A 16,856-nucleotide genomic window follows, 5' to 3' on the forward strand; every position below is an offset into this window, starting at 1 on the left:
AAAGTTTCCATTAGGAAAAGATAGGAGGACCATTTGTAAAGCAAGAAACAAAAGAAAATCAGAGCTGGAGCAAAATGAAAGTAAAGGTTAGAGGAGTGTCAAGGAAAGCTGGAGAAAAGGATTTTAAATCCTCAACTAGAACATACTTGATACAAGAGAAAGAGAGTTCAGTGTCAACTAACAGGTGAAGGACACGGAAATGACTAAAAGTAAAAAAGTCAGGGATACTGCAAGAACAGTACACAGGGATACTGCAAGAACAGTACACAGAAGGGTCATATCATAAGTTAACTCGATTTGGAGGCCAGATATAATGGATAAGAAAGTAAAAAATTAGTCAATGGTTCTGGATCTGGACAACTTGAATAGAAGAGCATTAGAACAGGCAAGGAAAAGTAGTGTAATCTTAAAGCTTAGGTGGACAATCAGTTGTTAAAACTTACTCAGAAGACTAGCAGTGCAGGGAGGACGGGCTGTATCAGTGCTAACACCTGGATGCCAATGCAATGTTAGATTATTACATTTTCCTGTAGCTTGTTCGTTATTTATTAATCTTCTTGTCGATCAGTCATGAGCAGTGTGCTGGCTGACACAAATCTACCATCTTTGTTATGGTCCTCAACTAGAAATTCTCCAAGATACTTTTCACTTCTAAGATGCCATGATATTAATATTTTTTCTTTTGTTTATTTAATGTTCACACTTTCCCATCCCTTCTTTCTCAACCCACATCCAGCCCACCCTGTAATGCATCCCTTCTTCCAGATTGTTCTCATACATATAATGTGTAATCAAATGTTCCTTTGGGACCGTTCTTCCGCTCATCTATTTTAATGCAGTGCTCATTCCAATAGTAGTTGTTATGCAGTATTTATCCTTTGCATGACTGGGATATTTCACTTGGCATAATGTCCACAAGACTCCCTCATGTTGTGTAATGTTTAATAGCTCACTGTTTTTCAGTGCTGTGTAGTATTCCATTGTGTGGATGGACCACAGTTTCTTCTTTCCATTTGTTTATTGATGGGCACTTGGGTTGCTTTCCTCTCTTTTCTATTGTGAATAATGCAGCAATAAACATTGGTGTGCATACATGTGTTTGAGCTGTGTCTTTGGTTTCTCTAGGGAATATTCCCAGTAGTGGAATTGCTGGGTCAAATGGTATTTCTATTTCCAACTTACTGAGAAAGTGCCAGACCGCCGTCTATTGTGGTTGTACCATTTTACATTCCCACTAGCAGTGAATAAGTGGTGCAATCTCTCCATAATCTTGCCAGCAGCATTTGTTGTTTGCTGCCCTGTTGACCTCTGCTATTGTTGCAGGCGTGAGGTGATATCTCATAGTTGTTGATTTGCATCTCTCTGATAGCTGCAGATTTTGAACATTTCTACATGTGTGTGTTTGCCATCTGAATATCCTCTTCGGTAAAATGTCTGTTCATATCCTGTGTCTATTTTGTGACTGAATTGTTTACCTTTTTCTTGTTGAGGTGCTGCAGTATTCTATAAATTTTAGATATAAGTCCCTTATCAGATATGTTATTGCCAAATATTTTTTCCACCAGTCTGTGGGTTTCTTTCTTACCCTGTTGGAGTTTTTTTGATGTGCATAGGGATTTGTTTCTTAGGTCTCATTTGTCTATTTTATTCTCTCCTGGTTGTAGGGTTATTAATATTTTAAAGGAAGAGGAGTGAACTGAGAAAACTCTGAGCGGAAATCTTAGTTTCCATAATTTACCAGCAAAGACAGGATCTGCTACCTAGTTTCTTCTCACTTATCGTCCTCATTTTGCTTTCCTCTTCTGTGAAAAGAAAGCACAACTATTTTGCTTATTTCTGGATGTTGTTAATAGAATAAAATTTATATATACATGAAAATAAAAGAAAATGTAGGTGTTTACTAAAAAGCTTGTTAGGGAATGCTTCCAGTCCCTGGAAAAAAGATGTCATGCTTGGAAAATTAGAAGTCCAAGAAGGAGAGGAAGATCCTCCACAACTGAGCCAGTGACTGAGAAGATTTTAAGGATGCACAGAATTGGGTAGGGTTTTATATAGGGTCATTATGACTTAATTATGAATTGAAGCTCAACATCAAGAAAACAAAGATTCTCACCAATGGGTCGATTGACAGTATCATGATAGATGGTGAAGAGACTGAGATTGTTAACAGCTTCAGTTTGCTTGGCTCTACAATCAACAGCCAGGTACTGGCAGCCAGGAAATCAAAAGGCATATTAAATTATAATAGTGTGCTGTCAGAGACCTCTACAAAGTACTGAAGAGCAAAGACGTCAGTCTGGAGACTAAAGTGCACCTCATCGACCAGGCCATAATAGTCTTTGCAATTACTTCCTATGGGTCAGAAATCTGGACAACAACTAGGGATGATAGGAGGAGAACTGACACCTTTGAGCTGTGGTGATGGAGAAGAGTATTGAATATACCATGGACTGCTAGGAGAACAAACAGGTTCGTCCAAAAGAGAGTGAAACTAGGCTGGCTCCTTGGAGGCAAGGATTCTGAAGCTTCATCCAACATACTGTGAATGCGTCACAAGGAGGGACCAGTCCTTGGAAGAGGGACATCATACTGGGGAGGGTGGTGGGAAAACACAAGAGAGGAAGACCTTCGATGAGATGAATTGATTCAGTGACTAGGATAACAGAGGTAGGTGTGCCAGAGACAATAAGGTTGGCATAGGATAGAGCAGGATTTAAGGCTATTGTACATAAGGTCGCTATGAATCGTAAGCAACTTGATGGCATTTAACAACAACAAGACTTAAAGGCATGAGAAAGAATATATATATGAGAAAGAAGGTGGCATCACAATTAGAGAACATTAACAACCAGATGACACAACTTGCGTGCAGAAACTGAGAATCTGAAGTGTTTGCTGCCGAAAGGTCAAGGAATGCAGTCTTCAACATCAAGAAGACAAAGATTCTCACTACTGGGCCAACTGGCAGCACCATGATAGACTGAGAAGAGATTGATGTTGTTAACAATTATAGCCTGCTCGGCTCCACAATCAACACTCTTGGTATCAGCTGTCAAGAAATCAAAGGACAAATTGCTCTCAGGAAGGCTGCTGTCAGGGACCTCTCAAAAAGGCTGATAAGCAACAATGTCAGTCTGCACACTAAGGTAGGCCTGATTCAGGCTATGGTGTTTGCAATTACTTGCTATGTATCAGAGAGCTGGACAAGGACCAAAGATGACAGAAGAACAGTTGTCTTTAGTTGTGGTGCTGGAGAAGAGTACTTTCCACAGATGGCCAAGACAACAAACAGATCCTAGAGAGGGTGAAAATAAGTTTCTCCTTGGAGTATAGGATTTTGAGCTCTGTCACATATACTTTGGGCATGTGGCCAGGAGGTACCAATCCCTGGAGAAGGACATCATGCTTGAAAAGGTGGAGAGATCACACAGGATGAGATGGACTGACAGGGCAACTGGGGCAGTGGGATTAGGTGTGCTAGAGTCAGTGAGATTAGCTCAGGATAGAGTAGGGTTCAGAGCTATTGTAGATAGGTTCTCTATGAGTCACAGGTGACTCGATGGCACATAACAACAATTACAAGAGTAAGAACAAGTATCTCAGCCTTACACAACAAGGGATAAATTCTGATCTTCCAAGATTCCAGGCTTGTCTGTAATCTCAAGAGACAACACAAAATTCCCCAAATAAACAATGAAACTACCACAAAAAAAAACAACCAACAACAACAAACCACACCACAGTATCTCTGACAAAAATAATCAGAAAGAGGAACATATACTGAAGAAAATAATGAATTTTAGTTTAGAAAGGTGGCATTCACAGAGCTGACTGGATACTGTGCTGATGAGAAAACCCAACAGGCCCAGTTTAAGCTCAGAAGAGAGGGAAGCCATAGGAAAAAGAGCAGGGAATCACCCACAATGAGGCAACAAAAACGTGAAACAAAACAGATTTATGGTGATATGAAAATGTCATACTCTCCAGGATTTACCCACTTTGAAACAACTACACACTGGGTAAAAGACAGGTAAACTGTGGGGCTCAAAGGAGAGTAAATTTCCTCTGCAAGTTGCTCTATGATAATAAAAAAGGAACAAAAGGGAATTGGAAGCAATGAGAGGGCAGAAGTAACCGGCTACAGCCACGTTCCTGAGGCCACGTGCTGTAGGAGCTGCAAAGCAGGATTTGGTCTCTAAACAGCAGAATAAAGGAGCTGAACCTGAGATTTCAGGAGAAATCCAGAACCTTAAGGAAAATTACCCTACAAAGGAGGGTAACTATTTGGCACGAAAAGGAGAAAACCAAAATCACCTAAACGGAGAGATTCCAAGTTACAAGGATTCCAAGTGCTGTAACTTTAAAAATACAAAATATAAAACTATCAAACTTGAAAAAAAATATGAATGTGAGGTGTGAGACTATGGATGGATTCATAAGGCTGCGAAAGATGGCAAGAATGATTACATGGATCTGCAAAGGACATATGGAACCCTCATGAACACAAAAATCATTTCATCCCAAAATTTTATGGATATTCTACTTCCTAAAAAAGGCAAGCAAACAAATCAACAAAAATCTGTATTTGCTCTCATTATTTCTAACCAACATTTTACTTAAAAGTGAAAGAAAACGGAAGAGATTTTCCTCAAAGAGCACAGTGCATTACTTTCAAATAAAATCTATTTTGCCTCCTTATAATAAAATTAGAGCAAATAAAAGAATTAGCATTAGTATATACAAGGAGAAGGTGATCTGCTCTGGTGATTATTTAAGAATCCAAACCCCAAGGAAGACTTACACGTGCCTCTCATATCTGAGGGTTTCTCGGATGGACCATGCAACCTGGTATGGTGAGGCCTGCTCGGAGTCCTCCAGTTCCTCTCCGCTCTCTTCAGACCAGTCCAACCCTGGGACAGAGAGGGGATACTGCAAGTCAGAAAAACTCTGCTATTATTTAAAGTACAATTAAAATCCAAAGCTCAGAGACCAAAGACATTAGATAGATGGTGGCTGGCAACCACTACTGAATGACTGTCATAGAAGATCCCTGTGGGATGGAAAGAAATGGTGGGACTCAAAAATGATAAAAAGCATAAAGCTTACTGGTCTGACTGGGACTGGTCTCAAGTCTATGGCCCTTAGTCACCCTTCAAGGCTGGAATGAAAATCATCCTTATGACTTAATTTTCAGGCAACCAATAGACAGACCTGTAAGGTGATCATTAACACCAGAGAGAAAATGTACTCTTTAGAACAATCAACCATAAAGATGAAAAAGGCAACATCTGTCGAGGGACAAAACTCTGAAGGTAAAAGCATTAAGAAAGTGAAGATGAATAGAAATGGGAGACATATGGAGGAAACAGGAAGGATGCTGTACAATGTAGGTGTTATGATCAATGTCACAAAACTTGCACTGAAAACATCCTGAAAAAGCTTTTTATTAAAATAAATGAATAAATAAATAAATAAATAAAGTTACTTCACATATTCAATTCCTATAACATGTTACATAACTGAGGGAAAATGTCTCCTAAAAAAAGCCTTATTCCGGTTCTGACAAAGATATCAATAATGAACTTACTGTAATTTTTTTTTTTTTAAAAACAGCACTTCGAAGAAAGAATATTCCAAGGAAAAGTTTCTTTCATTCGATTCTTTATTAATACAAATAACAGTCAGTGGAGGAGGAACAACACAAAAAAGGAGGTGAGGATGTCTCAAAAAGACAGTCAGCATCACTTTGAACTGGCTGGACATATAGAAAATGTTTAATTAAAATATGCTTTGCTGTATATATAATAAACAATGACAAAATAACAAAACACATTAAAGAGAGGCAAGAGAAAGGTCAAAGGATGTAGATCGGTTTAATAAAACAGGATTTGTTGTTGTTATGTGCCGTCGAGTCGCCTGCGACTCAGGGTAAATTAGTTACATTTACTATAAAGCAAATATAAAGTGCCAAACAATATACTATAAAGCCCTCTCTTCAAGAAAGAGGACTCCAAAGGCCTAGGGGGACAATGACGGTGTCACACCTGTCAAGGGCAGACAAACTCCAGTGCCCTCTGCTAACAACTGTGGAGCAGGGTCTCTCCTGCTATGAAGGACGAGTTGCTCAATCTCTTTGCCCTCTTACTAGAACTGGGAAGGGCGGAGATGAGAATGCTTTTATTAATTCAGTTTGGTTATGAGAGTTCTTTACATTCCTTAGTCTCTACTACAGTTAGTGCTGAAAATTTGCAAGGAAAAACTGAGAAAGTATGAACAATGTTAAATTATCTTACTAAAATGCTTTCATTTTTAAACAACTGGATTGTTAGCTCCCAAAATGAAAGTCTTTTCTTTTTAAAAAATTTTATATCTTAGAGGTCTTCATAAAAATTGAAGTAGCATAATGTAAAGTATGACAATATATGAGAATATATAACTTTAATTTCTTCACATTATTCTGAAACTAATAATACTTATTTAGACTTAGTATCTATCCACTGTCAGAATTATGCTAAAAAGTACCTCACAGATTTCTTCCACAGTATAAGTTTACATGTGCTAAGGAGAGGACTGAAGAAGTTCCTATAAATGTAAATTGTAATTGCTTAAAATAGCACATTGCAATTGGCAGAAGAAACCTAAAATCTCATTTCAAGATGACTATTCAAAATATCAGATCACCTTAAAAAGTTACTCTCTTAATTTAAAAAAAAAAGAAACAAAAAACACCCTGGTAATTTGTTACCAATGGCACAAATGTCACAGCCACTTTAAAAAAAAAAACCAAAAAAACCCCCAGAACATCAGTTCTTTTAGTTGTTGCCTTTAAAGTAATTCTAACTTCTAAGTTATCTATTGCCTTTTCTGAAAAAGATCAGATCTAAGTCTTAAGTACCAAGATGAAGGTGTTCCTCCTGTTGTAAAATTAACTGTCCAGTAAGACAAACCTTTGATCTTTACTCCATTATCACTAGTTTAAACTGAAATAACCAGCTCAGACAAAACTGACTAATTGAAAGACAGAATTTTTCTTTAACTGTTCTTTTATGACCTAAGTTAGATGCATCACAATTTCTGGTTCCTCAAAAATAACCTGTGTTACAAAAATCTGATATGCATTATTTTTAAAAAACTTTATGGGTTTTTTAAAATAGAAAATCTACAGTCTGCTATATTTAGTTATCCTCCTACACAACACAGCAATTTTTCTGCTAAACAACATATAATTTTTTTTAAATGTATTTCAAAAGCTAAGTATTACAAGTTGTTGTTGATTGCCTTTGGGATGAAAAGGCTTCAAGCCTTTCTGTAACTATCAACATTTATCAAAGTTCATAGAGTTTCTGGAGGTACCCAGAAATAAATGAAAGTCTAAATAAAACTGTAATAGATGCTAAAAGCAACAAATAACCGTGGCAATAGATGAGATTAATCAATATGCAATATTTCAACAGGAGGCAACTAATTGGAAGAAATAAAGTGAGATCTTTGCTTAAAAATAACTCAATAAGATCCAGATAGATGATTTAAAAATTAAGTACAAAAAGTAATAAAAGAATTAGAAAATATAAGCCACTACTATCATTTCAGTTCCCAGTGCTCCTCCAATAATTTTTGAACTATAAATTTTTAAGGGGGAGACTGGCCATCCATCCATACAGCAGGTGGTGGATTTTAACTACCAAGATTCAGGAAAGGAATTCAACACAAATGCACTATTGTTACCAGTGCTTCTTAGAAGAAAATATAGGTGAATACTCCTGTACGGAGAAAACCCACACAAGAAGGCAGAGACAGAAAAGACAAAGAAAACTTACTCAATAATTTAAAAAAATAAATAAATAAATAATTTTTTTAAGAAAAGGATCATATAAAAATTTAAAATTATTAAATTCCAAAAACAGCATAAAAGAAATTTAAAAACAAGTACCAAATAAAAGTGGGAAGAAATATGAATAACTATGACAATTATAAAATATGCTTTTATTAAAAATATTTTATTCAATCAAAAAAGGGGACGGGAACATGTCAAAACAGAGAAAAGAAATGAGAAAGAAATTAAAATGTTCGGAAAGCAGATGAACTAATTAATAACTACGAATAGTACAAAACTGTGGTTGTCAAATTATGGTCCACCAACCCAGGGCCTTCATCATGTTCAAAATAATACTAAGATGTTGTATGGTTTTTTCACTGTATTGATATTTACAGTGAAACAACAGTGGGAAAAACTAATGACACTTCAGCATTAATGAAGACAAGGCAAAGAGTCCTCAGGAGCTGAAGCTGCCATCACCACAACTTGCACTTAAAAACAAATACAACAAACAATTACAAATATTTTTGGTAAAGCAAATGCTTGTTGATGAACAAAAGACCTGAACTCTGTTGTATAACTGTCATTGATTATCTCTTTTCAGTTTCCAGAGCCATGTTGTTTAGGAAGTGGATGCCATTCCAGCTTATAAACTGGTCTCAATCTGGGAGCTGCACCAAACACTGCCCACTCCAGTAACTATTGTGGAACCCACAAGATACTCAGTATAGCAAATTGACAGACCAGTGCTATATCACTTAGGAGAATGTTCATCCCAAACATCAGGCCTGAGGGCCCAACCAACTTTTAAATACAAAAGTCTGCCCACCAGGTCCTGATTGCCTCAAACCAGCCCACAGCTCACTGTTAGCTAAATCTGGTAATTCCAATCAGCTCACAACTGATTATGAAACACCCCCAAAGTAGACCCAAACAGTCCATACCTAACCCTTATTAAAGATTAAAAAGCAAATTTGCTTATCTTATTAAATCTTAGCCCGGGAGTACAAGGTTTTTTAATGTTCTGTGTTACTAAATGTGAAACAATCATAATACAGGAAAAGAACTTCGAGCTGTGGAGTTGGAGAAGAGCACTGAACATCCTATGGATGGCCAAGAGAACAAACAGTTATCTTGAAAAAAAAAGATGCAGGCGGGAGTGTTCTTTGGAGGCATGAATGATGAGGCTTCACCTCAGGTTATTTTGGTCATGTTGCTAGGAGATGCTACTCCTTAGAGGACATAATGCTGGAAAGGGTAGAGGGTCAGAGAAGGAGAAGACAACCCCCAACCAGGTGGACTGATGCACTGACTACTGCAATGGGCTCCTGTGTGTCAGAAAGGATGGCGTAGGATAGAACAGGGTTCAGAACCTTTGTTCATGGGTTCACTATGAGTCTACTCGACTTGACAGCACCTAAAAGCAACAACAAATCCTAAAACCTTCCTGCTACACATGAAGAATGAATGGCATCACAAGGAACAGTGCTTAGGAATTAGACACTTTCTCCCCCTCACTCAACACCATTTTTACTTGAGAGAGTAAGTTACAGATATAGGTATTAAGTCTGGTTACTGCATCCCTAACAGTCCCTTTCTCCAAAATTAACATAGGCATAATATCAATTAAGGAAAACCAGGACCAGGAGTTGCCAGTGAAAAAATGAAGTTTTACTTATAAGTGAGATATTCTGGAAAACTTAGAGAGATGGATAACTTCCTAGAGTAAGTATTCAACTATTCAGATGAGATTGGTAATAATATTAATCAATGTGCTTTTTAAATTTTGTAGAATGAGACATGTCAACCTTTGGAGCATCTGCAACTCAGTGAATCAGTATGTTAAAAATGACAGAAATACGATCGTACAAAACCATACAAGGATAGAAGATCCATTCACTGTGCAAGGGAGGCCAGAGTATAAAAAGTTCACGAATATGATTTCAAATTACACATTGCTACTATTAAGAAATTATTACTTGCATGTTAAAGTATAGAATCAGAGAAGAATATGCACAATTAGGTGGAAAAGGTTCAAATACGCTTCTTACAAGGACATATGTATGAGGCTATATTTTCTTTTAGGTTGCCAACCTCTATTTCCTCTTTTAATTTTATTATTATTTAATTACCAAAACCCATGCATGCTTAAAAAGCTAATACAAGAAGTAGCACTCTTAACTCCCTATTGAAAAAGACAACCTACTTATTTCCATCCTCTTCTCGTAGCCAATTTTTTTTTCTCTCCCCTCCCTCTCGTAGCCAATCTTAATATTCTGGTAATGTATCAATCACTTTTATTCATGTCCATGCCAAATAGACTAACATCTACCTATACATGTATTACCTTAAGTTTTTGTTTATTTTTACAAAACTTGGATCTTGGTTTTTTCCCACTTTTTTGCATCATGATGGGCAACACCAGGTCAATATATAAAGATTTCATTCATCCATTCTCTTTATCAGCCATATAATCTTTTCTAGAACATGAATGTTTCATCATTTGCCTAAGGTTCCTATTCAAGTTGTTTGTGGGTTTTTAACACTGCAATACTGCAATAAACATCCTTGCATGCCGATTTTTTAAACTATTGATTCTTCTCAAAAGGGAGTTTGCAGGCTATACGTATGTATGTTTTCAATAAACAGATATTGCCAGGTTACTCAACATATGAGATCATATATTGTCACCAACACAACACAGTGGCTATCATTTCTGCCAGTCTGATGGTAACTCCTCATTGTTTCCGTGTCTGTGAGGAAGATGGAGGATTTCACTTGTTATTGTTCATTTATTTCTTCTATTCATGTCTTTTGTCCATTTTTCTATTGTTGGTATATGCCCTATAAATATCTTTTCTAAAATGAGAATCTAATTCATACCACATTAAAGAACAAACTGTTCGTTAAAGAACATACAACATTAAAGAACACCAGATGAATTTAATGATTTAAATGATCAAAATAAAAACTGAACAAACTATTAATAGAAAATATATCATGTCTGTATAAATTTAGGAGGGAAAGATTTTTCCTAAACTACAGGGAAAAGTCAATCGATCCCTCTAAAAGTAAAAAGTTTTAACAATTTTTCACTTTTCAATCATGAACAGGAATTGCTTCAAATAAAAAAAAATTCCTTTTAAACTGTCAGTAGACATTAGTTGTGCTAATTATTCCAATATCCTAAGATAAAACATGTAGAGAAGTTTGTTAAGACACACAGGTTCTGAAGGGTGCAACAAAGAATGAATGGAATCCCAAAATCTCTGTAGATGTTCATTGAAATGAAAAATAAACAACCTAAATTTAAAAAAAAAAAAAAAAAGACACACAGGTTCTGAGTTTATAAGCTCAAAACCTAGCACATGTGCCTTTCAATAATGAATCACCACCCATCTGTCAGCCTGTCCTATCATGGTAACTTGAGTGTTGCTACGATGCTAGAAGCTAGTTCAAATACAAACATATCCTGGAGATACGATTCTGTTCCAGACAATCACAATAAAATGATTATCACAACAACGGGAGTCACGTGGACTTTTTGGTTTCTCAGTACACTACGGTGGTATAGTGAGTAGGGAGTAGTGCTGTCAATGTAAAGGCAAACAGTTCAAATCCACTGACTGCTCCACAGGACAAACATGGGAGATGTCCTCTAGTGCAGTTTCTAAACTCTGAAAACCCACCTGAGAGTCAGCTATGAGTAGATTCTGACTCTACAAGCACCTAACAATGGTAACTATCAGGAGGGCTCTGACGCCTCGTTTGAGGAATTGCGCTACTCTCTCTGGCAGTGTGAATTCACCAGTGGCTTTGTGGGACAAAGATGACAGATCTCTTCCCAAGCAACTTTTACAGCCTCTTAAAACTTAATGGAGAGTTGGCTATGAGTCTGTTCTGATTCAATGGCAGTGAGTTTTGTGAAAGTGTCTATTAAGTGCATGACAGTACTATGAAAAAATGTGAAATACTAATTACCAAAATGTAACACAGAGAGAGTTGGGGGGAAATGGTGCTGACTGACTTATTCAAAGAAAGGGTGTTACAAACCTTCAGTTTGTAAACAATGTTAACAGCTGTGAAGTACAACAAACAATGGATGCTTGCACCAGGAAGATTACCTGTGGCAGACAAGTTTCAGCAGAACTTCCAGACTAAGACAGCCAAGGAAGAAAGGCAGAGTGATCTACATTGGAAAATTAACCAGTGATCATTTTAATAGATCCCAACAGAATACACTGACTGATATAATGTTGGAAGATGAGTCTCATAGGATGATACTACCCAACAGACTCAACAATGGATGCAAGCAAACCAATAGCCATGCAGATGGTACAGGACTGGGCAATATATTTCTATTCGTACATCACTGTAAGTCAGAACAGACTCAGGAGCCAACCACACCAACAACAATGGGCCAGGATTCTGCGTCCCCAACTTCTATATCCTGTTCATCTAGCCTATCCCTTCCAGTAGCATATTTACTTTACTCTACACCTAACAGCATCTTTCCTGACATCACTCAGAGCTAGTGCTCTCCTGCTCCTGCCACATTTATGGTAGGGATGAAATAAAAGCCTCATACAACATAGCACATCCTGTTACACTATAACACCACACATACATGAGATAGTAAAATAGACGGTAACGTACCTAAATGGGGAAACAGATCAGTGTCCAACTGATGTTTCTGGGTGCACAGTTTCACCAGTCTCTGCAGTCGACTGATACAGGAGAAATGTGGAGAGAAGGCTGTGGCTTTCATAAGGACCCGGTCAGTCCTGGGTGGGTCCGTGACAGGAGCCCTACTAGATGGCAGGAGGGGCAGAGGTCTCTTGTGAGACAACTGCCTTGCTTGTGCTATCGAGTGTGTGGTGGGTGCCACTCCCTGCATTGGTAGGCTGGTGTTCTGAGGTTGAGGTGACTTGCAGACTAAACCCTGCGGTGGCGCTGGAGACTTTAAAGAAGTGGATAAAAGTGGCAGGTGGGAGTGCTGCTGCGGAGGCTGCTGCTGTGAAGGTGCAGGAGGGGGACTAAAGTGCTCTTGTCGAACTTTCAAAATCTCTGTCTCTCTCTGGCGTTGCCGATTCTGGGCCAACTTGCTCTGCAACTTCTTTCTCACAGTTGCCCCTTTCTTTAGGTCATCATCTTCCTCGTTGAAAGCAAAGGGGTCTTCCAGCTCAGATTCCAGGTAGTGGAGAGGGACCCTTGCGCCTGGTGGGGAGAGGGACATTCCATCCAGTCCGTTGGGCATCTTCAAGGCCAAAGTGGGCACTGTCAGGCTAAAGGCCATGGTATCCATCTGGTGCCTGACCTTTACTTCATCTATAGGATCATTCTTTTTCTTCCTCTCTTTTTTCGGGATAAAGCCAAGTACCTGCAAGTGGCTGTTGCAGTACCTTTAAAAACAGACACATTCAGGGGGAAACAGTCATTATATATATTAATGAAAGGAGAATTTAAAAATGTACTTAAAATGCAAATCTTAATATGTTTAAAAAATGCATGGCTATAGTAACTCTAGGTCTTCACAGATTTAATATATGCATTTTCCACCGACTCTTAAGTCATCCTCAAAGTCTGTAATTTTGTTGAGATAAGAAGGTAAACAGTAGAGAAACAAATCATTTAGCTAAGGAGGGGTCCTGGAAACTGCCCAACTATCGCTTCTACCATGGCTTTGTTGTTAATCACTGTATCATCCAAAGTAACCCACCAAGTGTCTGAAAGATCAGTTAAAGTCTCTTATGTAGAAAAAAGAGACATTTCAACATCAACCAAGTGTCGAGAGATTCACAGAGACATAGCCAAGTGTCTATTGTGCACCCAATTTGCATGCAGGTGTACATAAACAGACTGAAAAGAGTAAGTAGTTAAAAACAAAACAAAAAAATGAATATAGTAAAATTATAGGTGAAGTAAGTTTCCTACTAGACAGATATAAGTACATGTATTATCCCGTCCAATTTTCACTACTTCTCATAGTAGGTCCTAAAACATCCTTTATAAAAATAAGGAAACTAAGTTTTATAGCAATTGCATCCCTTGTTTGGTACCTGCTATTATACGCTGACTTGTATATCTCAAAAAGCTATGTATGTGGGGGTGAGATAGGTAGAAGTCCTGACACCCATTAACTATGATGACCTTATTGGGAAATAGAGTCTTTGTAAATATGTTAACATGAAACCATACCAGAGCATGGTGGGCCAAAATCCAGTATGACTGGTGTCCTTATGAAAAGAGAAAAGACACTCAGACACTGAAGGCAGCCTTGAGAAGGAAGCAGAGATTGAAGTGGGGCTGTGTAAATGAAGAACCACCAAGACCACTAAAACCTAGAAGAGTCAAGGAAGGATTCCTGCACTTAAGCCTTTAGAGAGACATCTTGATTTCAGACTTCTAGACTCTGCTGTTCTAAACATTGTCCTACAATGGACAAGGCTGTGTCAAGAAATCTGGAGGACAACCACGTGGCCAACTGGAAGAGATCCGTATTTGTTCCCATTCCAAAGAGAGGTGATCCGACAGAGCGTGGAAATTATAGAACAAAATCATTAATATCACATGCCAGCAAAATTCTGCTGAAGATTTTCCAACAACTGGAACAGCACATCATCAGAGAACTGCCAGAAGTGCAGGCTGGGTTTAGAAGGGGTCTCGGTACTAGGGGTATTATAGCTAATGTTACATGGATCTTGGCTGAAAGCAGGGAGTACCAGAGGAATATCTATCTGTGTTTCATCGATTATGCAAAGGCGTATGACTGTGTGGATGACAACAAAAGGTGGCTGACTCCGAGAAGAATGGGAATGCCAGAACAAAGCAAGGAAACACTGCGTGGTTCAAAATTGGGAAGGGTGTACACCAGGGATGTGGCCCATCTCCATACCTTTTCAAACTATATGCAGAACAGATTATCCGGGAGGCTGGGCTCTATGAGGAGAAGTGTAGCATCAGGATTTGGAGGAACACTCATCAACAATCTGCGTTACGCAAATGACAAAACCCTGTTTACTGAAACTGAGGAGGATCTGAAGAAGTGCTTGTTGCAGATGGTCAACTGCAGCCTTCAATATGGACTGAAGCTCAATAACAAGAAAACAAAGATTCTCATCACTGGGCCGATTGGCAGCATGATGATAGATGGTGAAGAGATTGAAATTGTTCACATCTTTAGTTTGCTTGGCTTCACAATCAATACTCTTGGCACCCGCAGCCAGGAAATTAAAAGATGTATTGCAATGGGAAAGTCTGCTGTTAGAGACCTCTCCAAAGTACTGAAGAGCAATCACTGTCAGTCTGGTGACTAAGGTTTTCCTGATACAGGCCATTGTCTTTGCAATTACTTGATAGGTATCAGAGACATGGACAATGACTAGGGATGATAGAAGGTGAGTTGATGCCTTTGAGCTGTGGTGTTGGAGTAGAGTACTGAATACACCATGGACTGCTAAGAAGCCCTCTATGAGATGGATTCAGTGACTGATGTAATGGTGAGAGGTGTGTCAGAAACAATACAAGTGGCACAGGATAGAACAGGGTTTAGGGCTATTGCACAGAGGGTCACTATGAGTTGCAAGTGACTCAACAGCACATAACAACAATAACATCAACAACAAAATACTATGCAAGGATAAAGTTTCTTCAAAAAAATGAGGAAAGTACAGTAGGTATTATATCAACAAAGCAATGGAAAACATACTCTTCCAAACAGATATTCCTTATACAGTATCACGGCAGCATTACAAATAAATCATAAAAACACCATTCCATGCTTAAACTTGGACCATGGTGACTTATGCTGTTGTTGTTTGTTTCTACTGGGTGAATTCTTAAAGCTGTATTATATAATTAGTGTTGATTATGAAGCTCCAGTATACATCCACGTGGCAGTATTTCCCAAAATTATTTTAAGGAAGCTCTGGTGGTCTAGTGGCAAGAAGCTGTGCTGCAAACGTGACTGGCAAGCAGTTTAAATCCACCAGATGCTCCCCTGGAGGAGGGGCACTCTCCTGTGCCAGTCAGATCTGACTCGACGGTACACAAGAAAAAAATTTCCCTTCCAAATTATTTGTAAATATAACTTTATTTAAATGCAGCACACCTATGATATCTCTACAGAAACTGTTTAGGGGTGAAAGGCCATAAGGTAAAATATTTATTTATATAAAATATTTCTTAATCTTCAAATCCCCTGTACTTAAAAAAACTGAACTTTTTATTAAATAATTGCTAAAAAAATCAGACCAAATAATCAGGATAGACAAAGATAACTACTGAGTTCAGTTGGTTTGTCTCGGAAATTTCAGACATTCTTATTTTAAAATAGTCCCATTAAGAAAAAGTTCTCCAGCAACAGAATTTTGAGCTAAATTCACAATAATCCTAATTCTTAAAACCAAAACAAACAAAATCAACCCAACAAAATACAAGACATTTGGTCCTTTCCCACGTTTTAGCACAAAAAAAGGGACAAAAATAAATAAATACATTTTAAAAGTCCCCCGCCTCCTCCAAAAGAGAAACTTACTTATAACCAGTGAGGACAGTTTCTTGCAGAAAGAGTGGAAATGTTTTGGTATTAGGTGTGGTGAAGGTTATGAATAAACTGAAAACTACTGAACTTTAAAATAGGTGTACTGTATATCTTTAAAACATTGTTTAGTAAGAGTACACATATGGAAAGAAGAAAATTTCTTGGCAAATGCAGACTATCAAAATCATGTTCAAATTATAGGAGACAAGTTTAAAAATTTATCATTTAAAAGAACTGAATCATATTGGAGACAAAAACTCAGCTCTTTTTTGCCTCTCTAAATCGTCACAGTGTTGCTGATGTTTTCAGATTTTCTTTTAAATTATAGACTTCTTTTTTGCCCACCTTCATGATGTAGTTACCTGAACTTTATGTTCATTTCCACTAAAAATGTATTGTGTTTGTTGTTATGTGCCATCGAGTCGTTTCCGACTCATAGCGACCCTATGCACAACAGCTCTAAACCCTGCTCTATCCTGCGCCAACCGCACCGCCTCT

The 16,856-nt window shown here is 37.9% G+C and overlaps 1 protein-coding gene across 1 annotated transcript in view; it reads right to left on the bottom strand.

The window, feature by feature from the left end:
- INO80D (INO80 complex subunit D) overlaps positions 1-16,856 on the bottom strand; it is a 39,153-nt gene that overhangs the window by 15,602 nt on the left and 6,695 nt on the right. Inside the window, exons 3-4 of the mRNA XM_006889117.1 lie at positions 12,473-13,218; positions 4,802-4,910 (exon numbers count right to left, since the gene is read on the bottom strand). Coding sequence (XP_006889179.1) covers positions 4,802-4,910; positions 12,473-13,218 — 855 coding nt within the window. The remainder of the gene's footprint in view (positions 1-4,801; positions 4,911-12,472; positions 13,219-16,856) is intronic.

Source organism: Elephantulus edwardii, unplaced genomic scaffold (assembly GCF_000299155.1).
Source record: "Elephantulus edwardii isolate Elephantulus edwardi_28Jun2011 unplaced genomic scaffold, EleEdw1.0 scaffold00075, whole genome shotgun sequence".
NCBI lineage: Eukaryota > Metazoa > Chordata > Mammalia > Macroscelidea > Macroscelididae > Elephantulus > Elephantulus edwardii.